Raw genomic sequence first — 27,489 nt, forward strand, 5'->3', positions numbered from 1 at the left:
ATCAGGGAGAACGAAGTTCAGGGTCAAGAAATCTGTACCACAGGAATTCTGTTCTGACATTCTGCTAGATGAAAATAATTTAGGAATTTTTCAGTGCAGGAAATTACAAAGTAATGTACCTGATATGAGTGGAGTCTGGAATATTGTGTTTAATTTTGGTCATAATAAGAAAATATCAATAAACTGAAAAAATTAGGTCACCTAATTCTTTAAGTGCTTTTAATAGGGTCAGAAAAAGCACCTGAGAACGAAACTAAAGAAATTGATACTGCCTGATTTTACTGAATATCCCTTTATAGTTCACAACAGAGGATATATCTGCTGAAAGCAGAACGTGCTGTCTTTCAGGAATCATAACAACACACTCAAATGGAATAATAATTTAAAACAAAATATTAAATATGCAGTCCAGAAAGTGTTTATAATTTTAGCTTAATAGCAGCTTTTGTGGGGCAAGCATGCGAATATTCAGTCACCAAAAATGTTTTCTTCAAAAATACAAGGGAACAAAACATACGTGATGCTCGATGTCTTTCTGGAAGCTCCATTTCCAAAAAGCTTCCTGGATCTAAAAATAACAAGGCAAGTTATTTCAAGACTGACAGTCAACTAAGTAAGCATAAAATTTATATAGAAATAGTGTGAATTCTTTGCTCACTTCTTACAAGGTTAGCAGGAAATGAATACCCAAACCCATCGGATTGTTACCTGAGGTATGAGTACTATGAGAACAGCATCTCTTACTTTGGTGTAGATGTATTCTCAGCAATGGCTGTTCTTTGTTCAGCTGGGCGGACAGCTGTTGAAGACCGTTTTATTGGGTTTTGTGGTGTGGCAGATGAGGAAATTCCCAATTGATTGCACTTTTGTTTATCTGCAAGAGAAGTTATCTATCTCATTATCAGAAACAAGGTTTGGTATCTTTTATATTTAATTTCCAAAATTAAAGATGCCTCTGCTGCACATTATAGTTTTACAAAAAAGAAGAAAAAAAGTAATTTTCTTCTTCAAAGCAGTTCAGTGTTACTATGTATCTTGCCAATATAGGAGCTAAGATTTCTGTAGTTAAACACAATATCAAGAACCCTTTAAAGGAAGCTGTTTAGTTGGCCATAACTACATAGAATATTTATGTGAAAAATTATGAAAGCAGCTATAGAGAAATGTTGAGAATTAAAACCTTAAATAGCAGTTATAAAAAGTAAGAGAACAAAAAAAAAAATATCATTTTAACCTTCTGAAGGAAGCTGAGGACAGGAAACAGGTCTATTCCAAGATGATTTCTCTTCAACTCTAAAGCTAACTTGTCGTTCAAGATCCTCTCGAATTCGGTAAATATCAGGCTCTTGCTTCTGTTTGCCTTCTCTAGCAGATTCAATAGCACGCAAAATTTTATTTAAGCGATCACTTGGGATACCACGAACACCCTAGGGAAACAAATTGTACTGTAAACACAGAGGGTATTATTTCTGGGATTTATATCTTATAATCTTATACAGTCTTTTAAACTTCAAATATCACAAAGCTTGTAAAGAAATCACAGAAGCTGATAACACTTCTCACAGGTGTAGCCATATCCTCCACAATTGCAATTTGATGGACATCCTCTCAGAGTAATGAGTTACACTTACAACACATGGAAATTTTACTTTGGATTTTATAGGTTGAGGGTTGTGGTATAAGAGTGAAAGAGAATAGCAAAAAAGAGGGACAAAGATTACCCCTCTTAAATAATTCAAAATAATCTTACTGCTTTAATTCCCAGGGATTCCAGCTTCTCCTCCAGGGCTTGCTCCAAAACAACTCGTAATTCTTTAGTTAAAGAAGGATCAGTCTTCAAAGCATTTATTAAATAGTGTTTACTTCTACCTGTTTTATGATCACCTTTCTCAATTTCTGAAATAAGAATGGAAAAATGCATTTAAAAGACATTTGAAAAATCCACAGTACATGAGACAATTAAAAACTGCACTGAAACATGCATTTTTTAGAAACACCATAGACATACATGCGCATTTTTTGTCTACATGGAATTATATTCATTTTAAAATCTTGGGCTAGCTTACAAACGGCTGCTCACTTGGAATCTATACCTCAGCATCTCATACTCACCATCACAATTATCTTTTATTTTTCATGTTACAGAGTCACTGTAAAGATACATGCCTGAATATGTAACAGAAAAGATCTTTTCTTTTAGAACTGTGCTTGGAAACTTCTGATAAAGAAAGACTATCTTCTGATAAATTCTCTAAAAGTGGTATTTCAAATCAAAGCTGAACTCTAGCAGTAATTAGAACAGGAATATGACAAACCTGTGCTCAAGAAAAGCTTCAAACAACATAACGTCCTCTGATAAAAAACACACACTGAAATTAAATCTCTGGAAAGTTGTAACACTTTCAAAAGTCTGGTAAAGACAAAACCTCAGTCTGAGGTAGACCATTTCACAGAAAATTCATTATGGGTAATACTTATCTTCAAAATGCTTTCAAGGACAAAGTTCAGTGTTGTTTTTTCTTCCATGCAGGTCTATGACATCATACATACTTAAAAGCAGACAAAGAAGTTTGTATCTATCTCTCTCCCTCACTTTGTCAGTAATTACATGAACTCTTACGCAAGAAATAAAGAATCATCTAGACAGATTCTTCCATCTAACTTAAAGACTGACATTTAAGTTAGGGCAAAGTATCAGAGGGTCATACAGGGGAGTAAATAAGCAAAACACCCATTTGGAACCTGCCTATAAAGTGTCTCTGGCAAGACAAAATTTTACTGAATGACACTTATACCAAGTGAACCAATAATCTGTGGCACCACGGTAGCTACTTCTGTCTGGCAGTGCTCAGCAAAGCTGGCAAAGCATACTTAGAAGGGTACGCAACATCCCAGGAAAGCATGCTGTAAACCACACTCCCAACTTTGCCCCCTGGAATAAAAGGTAAATCTTGGGCAGGACTTTGTCTCTTTCCAATATGCCTTACAGGACAGCAGAGTAATTTGGCAGCCCACAGACATATTTGAAGGAATAATTCCACATTGTGACTTTCAAGTATTTTCTTTCAAAACAAATATGCCACTTCTCCTATTTTTTAAACAATGATTGCTTAAAAAGCAGCTCTGTTTACTTTTCATTTTTCTTTAAGGGAAGGATAAGCACCCTGAAGAGGACCCAAAGAAACTTCAAGATACACAAATGATTTGTTTTGAGGAAGTGGCTTCCAATGGATCCTTGAAAGAACTATACATAATGAAAACTTAAAGAGTCCAGCTACCATATTAATAGATCCGTGCTGAAGAGGACATAATCTGGCTGAAATCTTCCCTGGCTTTGGGGACTGTGTGGACAATTCAGTCCCTGACAGAGGTGGGATTAAAAGGGATTTGGCTGGAGAACTGAGTCCTAAAAAGAGGCAAATTACCAGTCAGTGAGGAAACACAGGGCTATCAGACTATCTCTAGTCAGGGAAAGGTGCATTATGCAGTATGAAACCCTCCCAGAAGGCCAGACATGAGACATTTTAAAGCGGAAGGCTCCAAGAAGCCTTCTGAAAACCCTGCCCCTTTCAGATGTTAATCCTTACAATAAAATAGATCTAAAATAATTTTTAAATTCTTGATTACTACATACTAATATGGGTAACAAGACTATCCAGCATTATCCTAATTAATTAATATACTAATTCTTGCTAATTAACTCTCTTTGCTGAAGCCAAGTATTTAAGGAACTGTTTTCTTATTCCTTTTTTTAAAAAAAAACAAAAACAAAAAAACAAACCAACCTAAATACTAGATTTAGCAGCTTCAGAGACAAGGAACCTTAAATCTGGTCCACTGTCTCAGCTCCTACATAATCCTATGAAATAATGTGCCAAGTCAAGAATTTTCACACTCTCCCTTACAAATGGCTGTCACCGAAAACACAAAAATCTTGGTCTATCTTTTCAGACTGCATTCTTTCTTTCTCTCCTTTCCACTGCAGGCCATGCCTTTAGGCACAGCAGAAGAATCAAAGACAATCCATCAAGAGAGAAGATGGCAAGCAAGAGAAATAGTAGAAAGAACGGCAAAAATGCAAGCAGTCTTTATTTCAGATTGTTCAGTCACTGGATTTTCCCTGGGGAAACCTCTCACACACAGATGTATTTGAACGACTTTTTTTTTTTTTTTTTTCCAAACCAGCATGATTCCTTCAAAATTTAAAATCATTGGCTATAAGGTTCAAGACTGATTTTGATTTTTGCACACAGCAGAGATTATTATGCTATTCAGCTATTTGGTTTTTCATCTAAAGTACTGTTTGCCTTCTTCAGGAGAAGAATGCTACGCAGGATGAGCCAATGCTTTCTGTTCTGTCACTGTAAAAGTGGCCTTCTCCAAGTTATCCTCAGATGAAGCAGAAGAACAGCTACCAACACTGGGCTACGTAGTTTCATTCAGAATTGCACAACCCTGGCTGGAGCTGTGGCTGCTTAGAGGTAGGTGTTAACTTAGGTTACTTGCAAAATTATCTTTGGTACATTTATGAAAGTAGGCAGCTTCAACCTCCACCACCTTCTTCCTTCTATCTGAACTCTTTTACTCACACTGTGTTTGAAAAAGAAGTAATCACACATTGCAATAGCATCAGCCCCCCAAATTTCCTAGTAAGGGGCTATTCTCCATCAAACATTTCTGCTCTGTTTAGCTCAAGTGCCTTGAATTTCCTAGTAAGGGGCTATTCTCCATCAAACATTTCTGCTCTGTTTAGCTCAAGTGCCTTGAGACATATGAAATACACCTGCTTTAAAGAGTTAGCCAGATTTTCATAAAAATATTGAACTTGGATAAGGAAATCATAATATTTACAAGGATCAACAGCAAACAGGAGACTGATGCAAACAAGGAATGTTTCCACCCAAACCACATAAGCATACTGAGATACAATGAAAAATATTGTAGGTATCAAATTATATTTACTTTTTATTTTTAAGAAACATGCCTCTATATTTTGAGCTGAATCAACCATTACCTTTTTCCTCTTCTGAAAGCTCCTCTATGGGCTCCAGCATATGCACCAAGGGTGCCTGCTCTAATAACCAGGAAGAACAGGAACACCAGACAAACAGGACAGAAGAAGGTCAAGGTCCAGAGTAGGAAAGTTAAGCAAAAAAAAAATACACCGATGTCAATTTTCCTGAATGCTGACAACCTGCTTAATCACAAACCCAATGCGCTGTGACTCTTTCACTGCACTGGTGGTACATTTTTGTAGAGAGGACCCCAATACAAGAGTCCCTTCAGAAGCAATTCAGTTGCCCAAACATGGGTGTCTAGTGCCATCGTTTCAAGCCATCAGCATGGGGCTGGCCACACAACTATAGAAAAACCCATGCCCTTCTGGAATGGCACCTAGAAGCCAGGTGGGATGCTTTTAGGCATCTACAGTGACAAGGCCACCTAGGATTAAGTAAATGAATATTGTCATTCATTTCTCATAAGAAGCATTTTAATTTAAAAAATAATTTAAAAATAGTTTATGTGCAATTTGATGCTAAAAGTTTACAAAAAGGCAAGTGAAATGGACAGACACAGAAATCCTCAAAAATATATGGAAAAAATGTTAACTCATCGTTCTGGAGAACTATTAAGTACTGAGTCCCTATGTGTAAAACGTAGAAAAATTTTATATATATACACATGATAATTTCCAACAAAACTAATTTAAAAAAATCTTCCGTCACTCCTATAGTGAGATTCAGTATTATCATGTGTTTTAAAGAAATCTTGAAATGTCCTCTGCTAAAACCAGCTTCCTAATCACATTGAAATTATCATTCCATAGGCTATCAGGTACAATCTGCTTTATGTAAATGGAGCCAGAGTGCAGTTTATTTACAACTTCATAGACTTCAGATATAAGAGATGCATGAACACGCTTATATGTAGACTAATAAAAACTCAGGTTTTAAAAATGTTAATATTCACCTTCCTAAATTAATTCCTAAAATTAATTTATTTCAGTGAAAACTAGAACTTGAATTTCTTCTAGGTTTTATGATAACAGAGATAAACAAACTATCAGCATTCAACTCCTAGCAATATAGGAGAAAACAATTTATTGGCCAACATATGTTTGCTCCAGCCTTCACAATAAACCTTTGGCGCTAGAAATGTCTGTTACACTGTATGGGTAGAAGGGGAGGAAGTGACGCTGCAGTAAAGATGCCTGCTCTTCAGCACTTCTCACACAATTAGGTACAAACATGGATGCCCTGTGACAGGTAATCACAATGAAATGAGCACTTGGAGCAAAAAGACATTTATTGTCACATCTCCATTATTCCCCATGTGAAGGGGACTAAAACTGGCGGTGTAAATGCTTGCATACAGTAGCTGCTCTCTCCATGCTTTCTATACTTGAGGTTATATTTAGCTTCTCACCTGCTTTTCCAAGCAGGTTACCAGATTTAAGGTTTGCTTCCATATAACTGGCACTAAATAAATTATAAAAAAATGCTTCTTACACCATCAAAAGATGCTAACAAGATGCAAATGTCAGTAAATTTTATGGAAACACTTAAAAGCCAAACCCAGACAAATAGGCTTCTGGTCTTTCAGCTTCTAAGGCTGTAAAATTTAACAGTGGCCAGTGAATTCCTGGGCACTGGAACAAGATCCTCCACACTATTGCTCCTGTCACACTTGCCCTGCACCAATTAACATTCTCCCTAAACAATTCTCAGGCACAGTTTGGGATAATTCCCAGAAGCCTGCAGTCAACCTGTTTTGGAGGACAGAGCCTGAAGCACAGATGACATGTTCTGGGGGATTTAATTTAGCTGGTCGGGCATTAAGGCCTCTGAGTTTCTTGGCTGGACCTACTATACAGTAAGACAGTTGCTGTGTAACTGGATTTAATCTATACTTGTTTCACCTGTACTTTATTCAAATGCAATCTGCTTAAAGGAGCTGACTGATCTCTGCACAAGCCCTTATCAAGTAATTTAACAGGAAAAGCCCAGTTCCCAGAACTCAGACCTGAGTCTGTTGATCAGGCATAAAGGTACATGCTTCTCTTCCTCAGTATACCAGAAACAGAGGAAGTTAAAAAGCAGTAAAAGAATCTTGCAAGAGCAAAACCAAAATGTATTATTTTTACATGTAATATTGCTGTTCACTGCATGATGACAGAGGAGATCAAAAGCTAAGGCACAGCGGAGTGCAACAGCTGGAAACAGCAACTTCTCTAGCATAAGCAGGTCTTTTCTTTCTCTTTATTGTATACGCATTCTAAGAGATATTTATTAAACAACAATGGAATCAAATGTAAGCAAAAGTTACATGGTTTACTACTCTTCTGGATTATACATATGTGTGGAGATCAGTCCCCCTAAGGAGCCCTCTCCTTATGTTTACCAGATGTGCTGCTTCCAGCCAAATGATCAGACCTCTCAGCTCTTACCTTGAAATGAGCAGCATTTAACTATTACTAAGCTTATTTTTAGGAATCATTTAAGCTTGACTACCCAACTAGACCTCAAATCTGTACAAAGCAGTTTTTGCTAACTTCAAATCTAAACCAATGCTGCTGCTGAAGACTGAAATCCTAACTGTTCTGTATTACTTAACTTCCTCGAGTTCATCTGACCTTTTTGCCCAAAATCTCACCAAGCCACAATCAAATGTTAGCCTCAAACAAGAAATCACTACAACTTTTGACTTTAGTAGAGCCAGTTACCTCCCTGTCAGCTCTAAAGCTAGTTCAGCTGACCGTAGTGGACACTGCTCTACATCACGATCCTCAACATCAGACCTTGTTGGCCAGGATCTTACTCCTAGCTTTCATCCTAGCCTGAATGTTGAACCTAGACACACTGCCACCTTCTCTTCTGGACTCACACCTAGAAATAAATTACTTGCTCTGGTCACTTCTCAGTTCCCCACTCCAGCTGAACACCCAAACTGTGTCCTTGTCTTACTCGAAGTGGATCTCAGGAGGCTGAAACAAGGCAGGAGGCATGTTGTGCTCCACTAGATCACCTGCTCTGGACTGCCAGGGTACTGGTAGAACTGGAGATTACATCAGTCTTGCAGTTCAGATGCAACCTCAATTATACTTTTCATTGACACAATTTGAATCCCGGCTCTCATCTCCACCCCTTTCTCGGCTATAAAACAGAGATAAATTTCAACTTCAAACTTAAACTTATTCAGTCCGGCTTTGCTGCTACCACCTTGCTTAACTGATCCTTCTTAACTCAAACATAACTCTTTTTTCCAACTGATGTCTGTCTAAGACTAATCCTAACCCTAACCCAAGCTCAGTGATCCCTGCCAAACGTTGGCTCAGCAATAACCAGATGTCTCTGGGTGATACCAGCCCTTTGCAGACCCTGCCATAAACTGACAACTTCTGCTGGCGTGAACCACAGCTCCAAACCCAATTCATTTGGTCCTCCCCAACAGACCTACACCTGACCTTAACCAAATGGTATTACTGCTAGATCCTATACCTAGACCAGTGGCAAATTCTAGACACATCCTCCCCATATGTCACCAGCCAGCCTCAGTCCCAAACCTAGCTCTATCTTTAGCCTCAGAAGAATGGTTCTTGTTAGCCTCAGGCTGGAACCTAACTAAATAGCAGCTTCCAACACCAGTCAATGCAGGCTGGTTGTACTTATCTCTCACTGGCTCGAATCAAGCCACATTAATATTAGCCATCATTAAGGCCAGCAACCTTAAGATGGTCACCACAACGATGGCGTCTGTCATGCCACATCTTCCAGGATCTCTCTTCTGCCAGCTAATAATGTGTGGAAACATAGATGAGATGTATCAAAAGTACAGGTTGCCTTAAATTCTTCAGTGGACAATGATACTACTGAAAAATGATGTGCCTTGCATACTTTGACAAATCATATCTGTTTTAAATAATATTTTAAGACAATTTCTATGCAGGTGGAATAGAAAAATACATTTAACAATAATGAAAAATTCAGGATGTGTATATTTCAAGCATATCATATATTATTTGTCTGTTCTTATCAACTACTTTAAAAAAAATATTCTGACAGTACTATTGGAAAAGCAGTCTTCTGGCCAACATTTAAAGGAGAAATCCTGTCTATTTACTCTGAAATATTAAGAACTTTCAGCCTGAAGTGTGAGAATTATCTATAATGGAGTATCACCTACAGTAAGTACTTTGCACTTGCAGTGTGAAAACCCAGGACAAAATGTAAAATTTATTTGCTGTAAATTGCTGCGCTTCTTGGAATGTAAACTATGGCTATAGTCATTACATACTCATTTAATTTATACTCAAATTTCACATCCAAAGAGCTGCCAGACTTAATCTGCAATACCTACAATTTTGACCATCATCTCTGAATCAACACACTTCATATATTTTTCCCCTAACTAATCAACGGAAAGCCATACACTGCACTTAAGCAGCATAAATATTAACTTTAAACCAATATTCTTAAATATGATAAATTTTTCACACTTACCTGAGGCCTCTAAGTTAGAAGCCTAGTCATCTCAGATTCCTTCTACAGTCAATGAAGAGACACAGGCAACTTCAAAGAGCAATTCAGATCTTAGTTCAGCTGAACCAAACTCTGAAGGTGCCCCTTTCCTCTGTTAACTGTCTAGGAAGGCTACTTTGACTCAATTTTCCTCAGATGCTTCAGCTATGTCCCTAATGATAGATGGGACTTAGTCCACACCATGTGTGAAGACTGACACATAGGTTTTAATGGACAACCTAATTAATGTCTTTGCTTTTTAACTGCTGCCTTCAATTCCACCTAATATTATTGACCTTACAAAGATTAAACAATGAACAAGTATCAACATTTCAAGAGTAATACAGGAGCTAAAGCATGATTTTAGATTTTTTTTTTAAATCATAATGAATCCATTGCCTTTTTGTGAGACGGAAGTAATCTTTGAAAATAAGACTGAAGTTTTATCTGCACAAAACCCTACAGCTAGCTCAGAAATGCACAGAATGGTCAGCCAGGATAGCATTCATGGCACACTATTAGCTCTCACAAGATATCAGGAATGTTAACACAAAAGCACCAGACTAAAAGAGAGTAATTCCACTACTTCATACCTAAAATACATCATTTGTAATTTGGATATCTTTTCATAACACAGATTTAAGATGCACTGAACAAATACTAGGATGCAAAAGCTTCCAAGCAACTTTGAATAGTGTACTTAAGTTCACGTTAAAGAGCCTTGTCCAGAATTAATTTACTTTCTAACAGGGAAAAAAAAAAAAAAAAAGATATTCCATATGTAGGCAATTGTTTGGTAGGAAAACTACAGCTCTTGTGATTTCAGAGATGCTCTGTGCTAAATAAATTTGTGTACAGAAGTCACCAGTGAGTGCTTTCATTTTCATAATGACATGAGAAGCAGCTATGAAGTACTAAATTAATCCCTTGAGGAGCCCTGAAAATTTTGGGAGAGACATAACTTCTGCTGACCTTTATATCCAGAAATTAGGTAGGGTAAGTTTAAAAAAAATCCAGAAGGGAAGAAAGGGGACAGACAGAGAGACCTGCAGAGATAAATAAAATAATCATCAGCAAAGGAATCTGAAGGAAACACCTTCTCTGAGGTTTCATCATAAACTGATAGTGAAACTTTTGTATATCAGTGGCAGGAACAGCCTTTTCTATCTTGAGAAGTTCCACAAGGTGTCACAAACTTCGTATTTGGAGGAACAGGAAATTGGGAAAGATCTGAACGAGATGATTTAAATTGTCAGAGTACAGAAAATACTCATGTTCATAGAACTGTTTTCCTCCTCAGTACAAATGAAAGTAAATGCACTAAGAGAGCAATGCTTGACAAGCTTGGTGTGTAAGCCCTTAGCAGCAATATTCTTCATAAAACTTGTTTCCTAAATTCAGGGCAATAGCTAAGCTACTTGCTGTGACATCTCTTAGACAGAACCAGCACTACTGTGATGGTGCAATGAAGCTGGTTTGAATGAAAAAGAATTAGATTATTTAAAATAGTATTACTAATAATTGATACTTAACTTATTATTACTTGTCTCCACACAACATTTCATCTATATAGTTTCACTTTAAAAGCTTCAAGCAATGAGCTACTAACCTTGCATAGGTTAGAACAAAATCTTTGTTATTCAAATAATGTTACAATAAATAAAATCTATTTTCCTTCCTTTAATAATTCTTGTCACAATAACACTTCATCATTTTTTCATTCCTCAACAAGTTATTGAAAACTTCTATTGTATACTACCTCTTATTCCCACATGCCTTTTCAGAACTTTTTGAACTTGTTGAAAAAGAAAAAGTTTGTACATCTTTCTTAGACAAATTCCATTTTGTCTCCCTTTGACAGGTTTTAAAACTAGGAGAAATATAATAAAAATAATTATTTAATTATAATTCCATAATTTAAATTAATAAACGTTTAAATATTTAAATATTTTACTTGCTCAAAGTTCATTTTTCATTACTTTCCTACTTAAAATGAAAATAAAGAATTAATTGATCACAGGATATTGGTATGGTAACAATACTCTTTATTATAATACTTTGTATAGTGAGAAAAAAAGAAAACTATTTTCACAAAGTACAAACGAATGCAAACAGAGGTTCATCCATTCCCCCTAATTCTAAACAATACCATTATGCCACAAGTGAAAATAACTATATAATGTCTATATGCAATGACAGATACACTCTGGAAGAACTATCTAGATGGAATGACTGTCTTTTTTATTTCTTCTGTATTTTTCCTCCTTGCCATTTGAAGTTACATGAAAAATACAGTATTTCAAGACTTATAAACAAACATCTCCACATATTTCCCTATACAAATTCTAGTACATGCATACGCCTATATAGTTTATGCATATACCAAACAAGCATATGTTCTGTAAGAAAACATAGTTTTATTTCCTCAGTTAGTTTAATTTACCTTAAAGTGTTTCAATACTAACACATGCTAGGAAATATTCTCAAATTATTTTATTTTGTTTTTCATTTTTTCTTTTCAATAGTGCACCTTTACATGACAGGAATTCTCAATACTGACAGACAGCAAAGCAATTCAAATTTAGTTCTTTCAATACAACTACTTTTACAGCTATGATTTGACAAGCAACAAATTTAAGAAGACAGAGTGTTAGATTTGAAAGTATTGGATCTGAACCTATCAAAAAAACTTACCATGCATCACTGGTAGACTTGGTTTAGATTCTTCAAGATGCTCTACAGTAGTGTTCACTGAAATAGCATAAAAAATAAAAATAATGTATATCTATTATAGTAAACATTAACAGACTTATACAGATTTTTAAATGTAGCAATATTTAATCATATTTGTAAATTACATAATTTTGGGGTTTAATGGGGAAAAAAAACCAAGAAATAATTTACAATGTAAAAAACAGTCCTTCACAACATAAAAGTATGTCTCCATATATGCTTAACATTTTTAATACTTCTAGAATCAGGAAAAGAAACTACTAAGTCATCACTGAGCTGGAATGTGATCATCTCTTTGATCACATCTGTATGCTGTCCCTTTGTGTCCCAGAGAAGAAGCCTTGGCCCAAAGCTACTTAGTCAAGTCTAGTCTGATTGAGGCTTGTATACCCCAAAGAGGATCTGCTGCATCCACTCTCCATCTCAATTAGCACAAATCCTATCTATATCGTGTACAGAGTGTCGCCTTGGAGTGAATGATCACTTCAATTTTACATTCCTCACATCAGCTTGGGGCCTAGGAGCAAATTCGATTGTGTGCCACTGTCTCATACTTCTCTGTGTTTCAGCGTGGCTGAACATGCCCAGCTCTGGTCGAAAAGCCATACAGCCACGCTATTACTATGCTCTCCTCAAAGTAACCTACTCCCTGCTGTTAGATTCAGTTCAAGACAATGTCTTGCTAATAGAGCAAGATGGTTTCCAAACTGGGATTAAAATTAATTCAGCTGTCATCATCTATTGCAATAAATCTATTTCAAGTCACTACAACTGCAGCATCAACTATACAGGTGTTTGTGGCTGCAGGACTGCATTCTAAAACACTATTATCAGGTTTAGCTGTTTGTAATGGACATGTTTAATGGATATTAAAGATTGCACAGACAAAAACATCAGAATTCTTAAAATTCTTTGAACATCTGTATCTTAACTGACAAATTCATCAATTTTGTCTACTTTTTAGGTGAGAACTTTTGTGAGTTCTGCAGCCTAAAGACAGTCAAGCATGAAAAAAATAACTATAATTACACTTCATAAAGCAAAGCCAAAAGTAATTTACATAATACAAAATAGACTTGCTATATGTCACATCTCTTCACTACTCAAGCAATCAACTTTGTACATTAGAAGTCCTTACAGCTGCAAAACATTATCTTTGCAAATCATAGCATGGAAATGGGTAGGTACCCTGTGAAACACAGATATATTGCCAGTACTGATTTGATTTCAATATTTAGTTAGTAAAGTTGATGTCTATATTTTTAATGAATCATAACATTTGTTTCAGCCAAGCTCCTGAAATTAGAAACAAAATCTGTTTTTTCTTAAAGTTTGTACTTACCATCATATGGTTTAATGCTCGCAACTGATCTTGTGGACAATTCTTTTATCTAAAAGAGAAAAGAGAGATATACAAATAGTTACAAATGTAAATGATCAGTAACTAGAAATTAATGTTTAGTACAAAATACCTAGTTTCAGTACTACTCCATAACAGAAATTACTGTTTATCATTTGGGGACAAAACCACTACTTTTGTGGAATTCTATTCTATCTCCTAATATATATTTCATTCATGCTTAATGAGTGCTGAAGACTTACTTCTGTTTGTTGTCTTATGTGAACTCATGCTTTGTACATTCTGTTATTACAGGTGAAATGAGAGTAGGCTTATAGGCCACTCAGCACTTACAGTTTCAATACTTTCTGCTTCAGCAATTCATGTTCAACTTTGCAAATCTAGCTCCACTCCAGGGAAACGCTTAATTACACATTGATTTTATATGTATGAACAGTTCTCCTGTCTGCTCTACAGTTTTGTCTATTTGACATCCAAGACATGCACTGAACAAAACTGAGAGCACAGAGGAAACAAGCTGGCTGTAATTTGATCTAAAGAAAACAGGAAACTTGGGACTCCTATATCATTTAAACAATGTCTGGACTCCAATTCTCCAAACAGAAGCTAAACCCAAACCATACAGACACACAGTCAATGTCAGCTAGAGCTGGCACAAGATATTGGACACTGGTCCTCTTTCATTTATCAGTTTGGTTACAGCCAGTAGTGCCTCAATTCATTGTGCATTCAGTTTGAATTCTACGAAAGTATTAGCTATTTCTCAAGCCCTTCCAATTTCAAGGCATTGAGAATGCAGGTCTCCACAACTGTATTCCACAGACACCAAACTAAGACCCTCCCAAACCTATTTTACATTGTGGTCATACTGTTCTATTCTAAAAAGGTCTCTTTATTGCAAGAAATTGGTCTAGGATTTAAGTCCTCTATTCCTCCAGCTTTCAAATTTGTTAAGGTGGAGATGTAAAAGCTATTATTTGTCTCTCTAATTCTTTAAGCATTTAAGCGTAAGTTTAACATTAATCTCAAGAAAAAAGTGTAAAATCAGATGTGGATTTGACAAGAACACATCACCTAATAAAGGAAGAGGTTGTAAGAACCGCATAATTGTGCCATAGTCTAAACTCCAGACCACCCAGATCTCCACTCACCGTCTCAAAAAAATCAATAGTTATGTTTGAATAAAAGCATATTTTTAAGAAAAACCAATTAATTTCCAAACAAGTAATTTCACAGAATCATACAGACTATCTCAAGTTGGAAAGGACCATGAGAATCATTGAGTCCAACTCCTGGCTTCTCACAGGACTACCTAAAACTAAACCATATGACTAAGAGCACTGGCCGGATGCTCCCTGAACTCTGTCAGGCTTGGTGCTGTGACCGCTTCCCTGGGGAGCCTGTTCCAGTGACCAACCACCTGCTCAATGAAGAACCTTTTCCTAATGTCCAGTCAGAACTTTCCCTGATGCAGCTTCCTCCGATTTCCTTGTGTCCCATCGCTGGTCACCAGAGGAGACCACTACCTCCCCCTCACTGCCCCCATTGAAGAAGTTGTAGACTGTGATGAGGTCACCCCTCAGCCTTCTCTTCTCCAAGCTGAACAAACCAAGTGGCCTCAGCTGCGTCTCCTAAAGTCCTTCCCTTGAGGCCTTTCATCATCTCAGTCACTCTTGTCTGGACACACTCTAATAGTTTTATGTCCTCCTTTTATTGAGGCACCCAAAACTGCACACAGTACTGAAGGTGGGGCCCCAGTAGTGCAGTGTAGAGTGGGACAATCACCTCCCTCAACTGGCCAGTGATGCTGTGCTTGATGAACCCCAGGACACAGTTGGTCCTTTTGGCTGCCAGGGCACAATGTCGACTCAAATTCAACTTGCCATCAACCCAGACCCCCAGATCTTTTTCCGCAGGGCTGCTCTCCAGCCTCTTGTCCCCCAGTTTGTATGTATGGCCAGGATTACCCCGTTCCAGGTGGAGAATCTGGGACTTGTATTCTCACAGTGATAAATATGATACTTTATTTTAGGTGTGAGAATTCACGTACTTTCAAACACTAAATCTCATTATGATTATTCTCTGGTAGATTAAATCCTCTTCACCATCAGAAATTTTTCATCTGTAGAGGTCTTTGGTGACTGCAACCTAGTAATCTTTTAACTTTGTGTTGAACTTATTAAAAAAATTTGGTTTATTAACCCTTCTAAATGGTGTTTTAATTCCTGGTTTACATTCCCACATCTCTTCTCCAGATCTATTTTTATTTATCAACATAATTTCCAGAATGTAACCAAAATACTACAGCAATACTATTACAAATTGGGAATATTAAATATGCAGCTAGAGATGTATCAAAACCCAAATGCTAGGACATAGAATACTTCACAAAACAGACCTGCTTCTTCTGAGTAATAATCAGATCATTCTGCTCCTGAAGCCTCTGCCCCAATTCTTCTATCCTCCGCTTGTAAAAGGTGTTATTTTTATTCAGGTCTTCTCTCACTGATGACTTAAGCTTGTCAATCTGTGATAGTAGCTAGAAAGCAATCAGAAGAAAAGTAACTTCATGTTAATATTATATAGAATATTTTAATGCTATAAAAGTTAAACAAGCAAGTGTCATGCTTAAATATTTTTAACCTTTTTTTCAGCAAAAACTTAATGTCTTTTGTGATTTCATTTGGACTTGTATATATTACAAAACAGTTGTCTGGATCACTTTTTATTTACACAAGGAAGACTACATAAATCTCAATACAAAGAAACGGACATACAAACACATTGCTGAGATTGCATAAAAATAAGATTGCAGGAAAAAAGCGTACAACCAATAAAAATATTTGGTTTTAAATAGTGTCAAATAACAATAATTTAAGGAGATGTGAATTTTCATGATAAACCTAATATATTAGCTCTGAATGTAGAAGATAGATAACAATATTTTAGGTGCACCATCCCAAAAGTAATACTTACATTACTCCTCCCTTATTCTATTCTTGCATTGTATGTGGGTGTATCATTAACTACATCCTTTTTGGGGAATGTTCCATGGTTCCACCCCACTGCTTTCTTGCCAGAGGAGGAGAAGCATTGGTCAGACCACTATGATCTGCTCAGTTCTTACATGGTCACGCAGATGAAAGGAAAATGAAAGGAAAAGAAGCAAGAGAAACAAAGCAGGAAAGAAAAAAAAAAAAAAAAAAAAAAAAAAAATCTGAGGAACAAAGCTTTGTACAGTAAAATATATAAACTGATGCAAAATGAAATGCCATGGTGTTTTTTCCTGGAAAAGCTGAACAGATTCTGCATTAGAAAGCTACAACAGAAAAGGCAGCAGAGAAGTGATAGAAAAAAGAGAAAAAAAGATTGAGACATATGCCATAGGTCCATGGTAGCAGAAGGTACAGGGTAGATGAAAGCTACATGTTTACAAGTTATATCTCAACTGTCCATCCTATCCACATAACACAAAACCACTGTATAATACAGTGTTTACAGAATTAGTTGTAAACTCTTCAAAAGAAAGATTACAGTTTCAGGTGTCTGTCAGATTCTTAAATGATAAATCCAGTTTCATTCCTGGCCTTAACTGATTACTTACATAACAGTAATACAGAGGTAGTCAATACATCTAAGAGGACATACTCTTACAAACTCTTCATATCTAGACTTTCTAATCCAACAGATTATTATATCATATCAAGAATGACTGAAAGGGTAAGAGAATAAAAAGTCTCCTTTTAGTTTAAGTGGTTTGCTGTGCCACTTACCAGGGACTTTTCTGTCTCATGGTCATGATGAAGGGCTTGTATTCTAGATGTCCACTTACTTTCCTGCATAGAGGAAATCAATATTAATTCCTGTTAATAACACATTACCATTTAGTTCAATATACACAGCTTTATTTCTTGCTGGTAACACATTACCATTTACTTGTCAGCCACAGGATGACAAATCCCGTCAGAAAGTTTCTTAACATTTTTTTTCACATTGGAAAGTGGAAAATTCCAGTTTAGTAATAAAGAATATCAATAAATAAATATTTATAAAGGATAAGGGAAATAATTCCTTGATTTCCATTACAGACATTGTACTAAATAGTAGTAAATCTTTAAAGATAGCCATTCTAGACAGTGAGAGGGATGAGAGTTTTACCTACAGATTTAAAATCAGAGATATAAAACAAAAAAAAAAAAAAAGAAAAGAACACAAGTAGCCTGTCAAAAGCAATACATTAAAAGTTACATGTACCTGTTTTTCAAGAAGTTTAACCACACTGTGATAATCCTGAGGACTCTGAGGTTTCTCTTCTGTAAATTCTTGGCTGTCTTTAAGCGTCCCTAAATTGGATTTTTGTTGCATATTGGACTTTTGTAATTCTAACAGTTGCTAAATGAAGGAGGGGGAAAAATGAAGACCTGAACATGTATACAGATTTTGTTTTCTAAACCTGTCATTTAATACAAAATTTATTTTAAACATAACTACACAAAGACTGCATCAGACACTTCTCACATTTCTCATGAGCTCAGCATTTATCAAATTTCATGTAATAATTAATATACACATTTAACATAAACATACCTTGCAAATATACTCAGCAACTAGCAGCTACAAAATATAAGATGCTCTGGTAATACTGTATATATATGTTTTTTGACCCACCTACACTTTTACAATTCTCTTTATAGTCAAAACTCTGGAAAGCATTTCCAGAGTATCTATTGAAAACACATGCAGTTCCTCTGTCAGGAATATAATGCAGAGGTTAGTCCCCTCCATGCCAGTTACAAGAATATTAGTATAATGGATGCCTAACATACAGCAATAGTAACCTACCAATCTATAAACAGGCACTCAAAGGTGAGGAGTAAGAAAAAGCCTGACTTTTGCTGAAGGCATAATACATTCATCTAAAACAATGCTATTTATAAAAGAATGAAATTATGTTAATAAAGTACCAGTATACAAAGTTACAATTATGGCTATCATTCAACCATTATTTTTGAAGTTTTGTAAGAAGACCTCTAAGATGACTACATCATATTTCAAATATGTGAAGTTCACTACCATCTACTATAAGGGATTCATGCCTTAAAATGTTAGAAAATTTAAATCACTTACATTTTCTAATGTCGAATTTCTTGAAGATAAGTCCTTAAGCTCTTTCATAAACATCTCTTTCACTTTTTCTATTTCATCAGCCAATTTCTCTTTTTCCTCCTCTTTCCATTTATGAAATGATTGCAGAATTTCATCTTCTTTTGATTTTTGCTGTTCACATTCCTGAAATTTTAAAAACATTATTTGTTATTTTCCCCACATTCAATACTAATTCAAGCACCCAAACTATGTGTAGAAAGCAGTCACTTTAGATGGGCAACATTATGACCTCAAAAAACATGAAAAAACAGTTTCTGAAGAATTCTGGGGTAGAAACTATATCTTTTGCTAGCAAAATAAGTACACTTCAAGAAGTTCTGGTAGTTCATTATTTTTCATTGAATAACACATGAATGATCTTACCTGGTCATATCAAAGATCCACCTAGTTCAGCATTCTGTTTCTCACAGAAGCCCTAAGCGGATCAGCGGAAAAGGTTAATACCAGGGCAAGCAAACTGGCACGTTCTCCTTAATAGTCTCCAAGCTGCCAGCTGTTTTCAGCCCAGAGGACTTTACCTTCGATACATTTCTCACATACTTTTGCAGTCCTCCCTTGCAGTTGTGTCAGCTCCTACCAATGGCAACACCTTTTTCCAATGAGCTTCTCGGGTCTACTACAAGTTGTATGAAGAGCCAAGTACTTTTTTTTTGGTTTGAATCTGGCTCCTGCTGGGTTCATTTGGTAGATGCTAGGTCCTGAACTGGAAAAGAGAGTGAATGATGGATACCTATGCACTCTGTAAGTCATGACTTCGCAGACATCAGTATCTCAGCCTTCATCCCCACTAAGCTGTTGCCTCTTTTTCAGACTGACAGCTCTTAGCATGCTCAGTCATTCTAAATACAGACTGATCATCCTTGTAGCCCATCTCCATAACCTTTATAACTCTATCATATTCTTTTTAAGATGAAGGGACTAGACCTACACACAGTATTGAGGCTGTGGCTTGCACAGTGATTGTTCAGAATAAATTGTAGCCTCTGATTTTCTTTGCTGGCTGCTACTAACCACTGGGCTGACATCTCCCTGGAACTATGTATCACAACCTTAAGATCTTGCCTTTCAGTAATAACACTCAGCTCAGAGCCCATCACTTTGTAGATGAAGTTAGAATTATTTTTTCCCTTTCTCTGTTGAATTACTTTTATCATTCTACTACCTAGTTACTCATTTTTGTATAGTTCTCAACTTGTTCAAAGTCCTGCATTTCACTGTCCAGAATATATACACTTTTTTAGGCAACCCCTACATCTTTCCATCACAGCATTCACTCTGAATTTGTTCTCTAACTATAACAAGCAATCACTGTACACTTACGAAGAACAGATCTTCTGTACCCTTTCACCTCAAAGGAGTGGAAGGGACCAAGAACTGGAAGCATGAAAATTTTTATCCAAATCCCTCTAGTAGTGGTTCTCCTAAAAAAACCTCAACAAATCAGAGGGTAAAGATCTCCTGCTCTTTCAATCAAAAGACAACAACATAATGATACCTGAATTGACAGCGGATGTCAGTCATGGCAGACAAACTGCAATCAGTCACACTTCGCATTTCTATCTTCCCTGACATCCCAGAAAAACACAGAAGCTTTGAAAGCTTCTTGTTGTGTAACACTGCAAGCTGTAGCTTCAGGACATTTCAGGCAGTCCCCTTGTACTTAGGAGTCCCAGCTAAGACAAGTGACTTCAAAATGGGCCCCTAAGGCACCAAAAAATTCTACACTGCACTGTTATGAATACTCCAAGTTCCATCTCATAAGAAAAACAATGCTTCAGGGGCAGGAGAAATATGTTATAGATATACCTCTCAAAACTGAGGCACAGAATGAATGAGTAGAATACCTAGGAGACGTCCACACAGGGCCAAGGCTCATTAGGCTGACCCGGCTTGCACTCCTAGGTGAAATGCTACCCACATTCTGCATTTGGTCATCCAGTTAATTTTGAAAATGGAAGAAAACCAAGAAGCTGAAGGGTCCTGGGAAGAGGGGAACAGGAGGACTGAAGAAAGGAGAGACTGAAGCTGTGTTCAGGAAAAGAAACACTGCATGTTTTACAGAAGACCAGCTTCTGCTCTGAAAACAAGGAAGAAAATAACGGTAATGATGTTTTGTTGATTCCCTTTAAATTAAAAATGTAGTGTTCCTTTCCAGACTTAATGGTTTATGCTTGAAGATCCTCAAAATCCACTAAGAAGTTCTGAATATTGGGTGATCTATTAAGACACGGTTCTCACAGGTTATGTTAACAGCCACAAAAACCTGCTTTTGAATGTGATACTGGGCAAACTGCAATACCAAGTTCAACATCTAAATGAATCATTAGAAGTATCGTGTCTCTTATGACAAGAATTTGCTCCTTAGTGAACCACAACCCCCCCCCTCCCCCAATTATCAATTTAACAAACCAGAAACAAGTAACTTCAAGACTTTTTTTCTCTTTATGAGCTAGTAAGCACTACTGCAAGACTCAGTATCATCCTAAATAAAGCCTTGCATGTGAGTACAAGCAAATAATTACAGCTTTTAAATCATTCTGGTTTAAGCTTTTTTATTTACACAGCAGTAGCTAAGATTACTTTCTGCTTTGACTCTCTGGTCAACCAAATTCTAAGCATTTCAAGACCAACATGTGAGGTCTAGATTGCTTTGTTTCTTTTCAATCTTTCTTCCTTGACTGCTTTCTTCAAGCAAAGAATAAATCTTACTCAGTTTATAAAGTCACATATAAAATCAGTCATATGTAAGAGACATTTAATCATCACAAAATATCATAATATTAAAAATAGCTTATATTTCACCACAGCAAGGCAGTTTTATCTGCTTCAGTATAGGCCACACTTATCTTAAGAACTGACAAGTGATAACAAAAGTGTTGTCTTAAGTAGTCATTTAAAGGATGTCTAAAACAAAAGTAAGCAGAAAGCAGATGTTCAAAATTATGGGAAGGGCGAGTGGGAGATATGTTCTAATGCCCAAGCACCATTGCTGCCAGGCACGCAAGATGTAGATACATTTTTGTTTTGTTCCAGTTATAAAATGAGAGAACACAGTTCAAAGTACTAATTCTTTTGAGAGGTTCATATTATTTAGTACATATTACCTTAGAAAACCTGATCATGTTAGCCTGTTGTTCAGCCTCTAACTGGGACTTGGTGAGCTGCAACTGCTCCTTCAGTTTATCAATCTCATCCTGCAATTTGTCTGTGTTTGCTTTCCTCTTCTGTTCTGTTTGAAAGAAACATAAATTTTTAAAATATTTGTTGTAACTTCTGGAAATGTAATACTGCAAATGTGTTTCTATAGCACTTCAATAACATCTTCATGAAGTGTGACTCTCATAGACCATTTCCCCTCCCACTACCATAATTCTCCAAAGATGCTAACATTATCTTCATCATGGACTGCTAACATTATCCTCAAAGACTGAAAAAATACCAATATTACTGTCATGTGAAATAGTTTATGAAATGTTTACAAGTATTATACAATCTAATTTGAAAGGTATCTAAGCAACTCAGACTCAAAAAATGGATGTATGATGGTCAAACAAGCTCAATTATTCAATTCTGTTTGGTTTAATTAATTCTAAATAACTTTGGTAAGGAGGCCATTTGGAATACAACTCATTATTTATCTGGAATGAGTGAAAAGGAATGTCACTGTAATAAAACATGTTAGTATATGCAAAAATTATAACAATCTTTAATGTTGAAACATTTTATCATTTTACCAAGTATTTGCTAGCCCATCATCTGGGAATCTGAGCACAATGCAGATATTTCAGAAATAACTGCACGGAGTGCTTCCCACATACAGCCATTTCAGACTAATTCTTTATATGATAATTAGTTCAACTGGTTCTGCAGCATCTTCCACTACAGTTTTTATCAAGAGTAAAGTGCACAAGTTTCTTTCTTCTTCCAATATATTAATGCTTCCTCAGATGCTTCCTCAGACCTCTCTCACTGTTCCTGCTGTTTTATTTGTCCGACAAGCTGCAGTTCAGACCTCACTAGATTCTTTCCACTCTTTCTCCTCTCAAATGCTCTTTTTTCCTAACTCATTTCTAGTCACCCTTTAATCATTTCTAATCATGCTAATTGTCAATTCTTGTTAGTCCTTGGCAATAAATTATAAGCATGCAGCTTAAGTGGAAAGAGAGAATTTAGAGATGAATGAAACAAACTTTGAGATCAATGTTTTTCAAACTAAACATTTCTCAATGAAGTGAGGCAAAAGTATATAAATCAGTGGTAAAGAAACCAAGATTATCAAAGATACATGAATTTAGATTATTCTTGACAGTTTCTTTTTCTCACTATATTTCAGTCAGTTTAGTTCAGGAGAGCCTGATCCTATTCAAACTGATTTCAGGAGAATTGGGTTATTTCTGTACTGATAATTCACATATATTCACAAAATTTATTTTCCTTAGGACAACTTGTTTATTTTACTCACACCTCTGCTGTTGACTGAAGTGTTTGGTGAAAATGCTAGTTTGAAAAGCTACCGTAAATATGGCATGCAATTCTTTGTTAATTATCTTCCAGAGATTCAAACATGTTGCCCAATACATTTTGTCAGTGTTGCCTGCATTCACACTAATTGGTATCTGCCACCTAAAAGCGGAACGTGAAAATCATTCTTCCCAGTTACAGAAAAGCGTGGGCTGCACATCCTCACTGTATTGTCACTTTTCTAAACTATTTATCTTAATTTTTTTTATAACATTAAAGTACATACCAATCTGAGATTCTTCTGGATGACGCCTTTGCATGTGACTTTGTAAAAACGAATAGTTCATAAACGCCTTTTCACAAAACTGACACTACAAAAAACAAATAAAAACATTTCAGTTATTACTAGTAACATCTGTCTGGTAAGTATAACAGTTAAGATTATTACATTTTGTCCAGACGTCAAAAGTAGGAATTTTATTAGTTACCATTTCACAAGAATAACAACTAAAATTCTGACGGTGTCAGATTTCTCTGAAGTTAATATTTGTGGTATTTAATATCTCTTGGTGATGCTCATGGGCAAGAATCGCACTATACTAGCACTGTACAAACTCTGCACAAAAGACTCTGACCAAGTAAGTTTAAATTCAGATATAAGCCACAGATAAGAGCTTAATATAGGTAGGTAGAGAAGTATAAGGAAAAAGTAAGACAACACTATTCAGCAAAACACACACTGACTCCAGCCAACTATGAGCTCTCGTAGTCTTATGACTCTTTGTATCACAGCAGAAGAGAGCACCATATAGTCAGAAAAAAATCAATAAAGATGGGTTTGAGTATACGTGAGTTGTAAGAAGACAATATTAGAAGGACCATAGATATGTAAAAAGATCAGACATTTCAACCAAAATCAGGTAACAATACACATTTTGCAAGAAAAGGTATGTGTGTACATATTAGCATGCTACCTAACATTCTTCTGAAGTATAAAACTGTTTAAATTACTGGACCTATATTTTACTTTTTTAAAATTTTGAATTTTAAGTTATATTTTAAGTCAAATTTGAATCCCATGCTAAAATATTTTTTTTTGTTCACCTTCAAAGTACATTCCACTAATGTTCATAACATTAAAAACAGATGGGTAGTACAAGGACAGAAGCTATATCTATGGATTTTGCAACATACTGGTAAGACTATGAATCATATCCACTAATCACTTTAGGTAGGGTCACTCATTACCTCTTTCTCATACTTTTTTTACAAATAAATGTATTTTAACAAACCACTAATAGTCAGCTGAGTCATTTTTCCTTATTAAGTGATATGACTGTAAGAGACTGATTTAACAGATTAAAGATCTTGTTGCCATAATCAAATCCCCAGATTTCATCTAATATTTAAAACACTGCCACTGTTAAACACATCTTTCAGCAAACACTAAAGTCATGAATTATTAAGACAAATTTTGTTGGACAAATGCAAAAAAGTGCTAACATAAAACCAAAGTAAATAAATATAGTATGACAGCAAAGCATTACTGCCAACCAAGAGGGAGCTTACAGTGTAACAGATTGCACATGATTTATAGAATGAAATTGGCTGTGAAATAATGTTATCCATTCAAGCACAAATTTCACGTCAGTTTGACTTGCTGGTAGTGAAAGAAAGCTCTTACTGCAGAAGACAGTATTAACACAGGGAATATTTAGGTTTTGAATTATGTAACATTCTTGTAACTACTTTTTCACAGTGTTGGTCACAAGTGTCCTTTGTGCCCACATATTGTACAAGAATACTAGATTTGTGAACAAAGTATCAAAAAAGTGAAAAATTATTATTTAAAATTAAATTTGTATTATTCATATGAAGGTATGGACCAACAAGTCTGAAATTTATGACCTGTAGGTACCAGTACCATTTTGTAGTAGTATTTCATGTTTAAATTTACACTGGTGGTTGGACTGGAGGCATTAAATCTAATTGTTATATGCATGGTTATATTAGACACAAAGTGTACCTCCACTAAAAAAGGCAAGTAACTATTTACAGGCTTGTTTGCAAAACAGCCAAGAATTTGAGGAGATGGAATCTCAACTACCCTCTCTCAGGAACACCAGTAAAACTCCTGTTATCTGGCACTGCAGATCAGCCAAGATCATGGCACAGATAAGGAACACACAGTTACTGTTTACTGATCACACCGCTGCCCTGTGTTTACAAACCCTAGAAAGAGTTTATTTCTGAATACTGAAAACACATTAGGAACTGCAGGAACTGTCCAATGTCACTCCCTGAATTCACTTTTCCCACCTAAATAACTTATAGAGACAAGAATTTACTACCAGAGAGAAAAAAAAGGAGGGATGGCAGATGTTTGAGTTACATGAAATTAAATTAAAAATGGGAAATAGTTTTCCACCTCTGCTTTATTGTAAATTCCACTAAAGATTAATGATGAGCCACGTTCACTACCATGTTCTTCAGCTTACACTGAGACAGTTGTATTCTACAAATATTTCAGGAAAACTGGGTAACATTTAGCTGGCAACCACAGCATGAGAATTATTTAAGTTTACACATAAAATGATGCATATGATCAGTTTTCTCTTGCAACACAGGGCAGACAAAGTTATCTGTAAGTTGCATAAAGACTTCTAAAAATTATAACATGTCAGCAGCTTGTCCTTAAGGCTAACACTCTAATGCACAGAGACAAGGTTCTCATGAACCTATAACTTTTGGGGTATAATGTATCTTTTCCCTTACAGAAACACTTGAGCCAACTTAGCTGATATCTTAAAAAATTAAATTTTGCTTGCCTACTGAAATTGGTAACATACTGTGGGATAAGATTGTACTACTGTAAGAAAACTTGCATTGGTTCTGTACCACAACTGTTCCATGATTATGGAGAATTTAAACAATCAGGACCAGCAGTATCCCAAGAATTAAAAAAAACAAACAAAAAAACCCAACAAAAACCCTGCAACTTTAAACGTATAAACACAAAGAGCTAGCCTGAAATCATGTCAAGTCAGTGTACTTTCTAGAGTTCAGAACACATCTGAAGCTGCAATTTGCACTCCTGAAACTCGCTGGAAAATGTTGAAGCTGAAAAATATTTAAATCAAACTATTACACCCAGAACACAAAAACCCCTCCCAAAAAAACAGAGAGCCATGACACAGAGTCAGAACAGCAATGTACTAAGGCTCTCAGAGAAGACCCTTAAAGAACAGATTGTTGAGGAGTAATACACTGTAACCCCACTGGGGCTCTCTACTGTCATGCCCGAGTCACTTCTGAGACACACATACCAGCAGAAATTTTGTGCCTGGACAATGTAACTGCAGGAAAGTGACAAGTCACAGACTGATTAGCACCAGTTCCAATGTACTTGCCCTGTGTGTTTTCTGACCACGTAGCTTACAGACAAGGAAAGTGAACAACAAAAAGCAGTAACACGTTTATCACAGGTTTTGTATCTGTGTGTACCTGACATTTCAGATGTGTCAAAAGTGAATCCAAGAATAAAGAGCACTTGTTATTTAAAAGAGGGCTTGTTAAAGATGATGTAGCACTCTCCCAAATGTCTGTGATACCAGCCAAATGTCTGTGGAACACAAATGGAAAGCGAAGCACCTGCGAGCAATACATTCCCTTTTTGTAAGGTCCTTGCAGCTCCATCCAGCCTTTCACCCAGCAAGCGACTGCACCCCAGCAGCGCGGGGCTGCCCTGCCGCCCGTCCCCAGTGAGCTCGGAGCCGGCAAGGTGCGGTTGACCGGGCTGCCAGGACCTGTCCTCTCACCTGGTGGTAGCTGGCTCGGGCCTCCAGCATCATCTGTTGGGTGCTGATCATCTTCTTCCTCCGCCGGCACTCCTCCCTGAGCACCTTGATCTCCTGCGAGCGCTGGGCCACCTCCTTGCCCAGCTGGTCGCGCTGGGCCTGGGCCGCTCGCAGGGCCTCCTCCAGGCTGCCGAGCTGGGCGCTGAGGTACTCCTGGGAGTGCAGCAGGTACTCGGTGCAGAGCTGGGCCAGGCGCAGCAGCTTGAGCAGCAGCGGGTCGGCGGGGCCCTGGCAGTGGGGGCAGCGCTCCCGCTCGGCGCTGCAGAAGGTGACGTGCTCCAGGTGCTCCTGCAGGGCCGCCACGTCCCCCTCCCGCGACACCCGGCCCACGTCCACGGCGTTCAGCCGCCGCCAGTCCGGGCCCTCATGGCGGCCGCGGAACTGGAAGGCGGGA

At 36.8% G+C, this 27,489-nt stretch overlaps 1 protein-coding gene across 1 annotated transcript in view; it reads right to left on the reverse strand.

The window, feature by feature from the left end:
• The window catches only part of DZIP1 (DAZ interacting zinc finger protein 1), a gene marked incomplete at its 5' end in the record, with an annotated part of 34,863 nt that extends 7,375 nt beyond the window's left edge, over window positions 1-27,488 (reverse strand). Inside the window, 14 exons of the mRNA XM_026845615.1 lie at window positions 518-568; window positions 745-874; window positions 1,235-1,427; window positions 1,751-1,896; window positions 5,015-5,074; window positions 12,213-12,269; window positions 13,594-13,642; window positions 16,010-16,150; window positions 17,385-17,447; window positions 17,866-18,003; window positions 18,739-18,900; window positions 21,882-22,006; window positions 23,525-23,609; window positions 27,057-27,488. Coding sequence (XP_026701416.1) covers window positions 518-568; window positions 745-874; window positions 1,235-1,427; window positions 1,751-1,896; window positions 5,015-5,074; window positions 12,213-12,269; window positions 13,594-13,642; window positions 16,010-16,150; window positions 17,385-17,447; window positions 17,866-18,003; window positions 18,739-18,900; window positions 21,882-22,006; window positions 23,525-23,609; window positions 27,057-27,488 — 1,832 coding nt within the window. The remainder of the gene's footprint in view (window positions 1-517; window positions 569-744; window positions 875-1,234; window positions 1,428-1,750; window positions 1,897-5,014; window positions 5,075-12,212; window positions 12,270-13,593; window positions 13,643-16,009; window positions 16,151-17,384; window positions 17,448-17,865; window positions 18,004-18,738; window positions 18,901-21,881; window positions 22,007-23,524; window positions 23,610-27,056) is intronic.
• Window position 27,489: the final 1 nt, after the last annotated feature.

This window comes from Athene cunicularia (assembly GCF_003259725.1).
Source record: "Athene cunicularia isolate RWA chromosome 1 unlocalized genomic scaffold, athCun1 chr1_part1, whole genome shotgun sequence".
Classification (NCBI taxonomy): domain Eukaryota; kingdom Metazoa; phylum Chordata; class Aves; order Strigiformes; family Strigidae; genus Athene; species Athene cunicularia.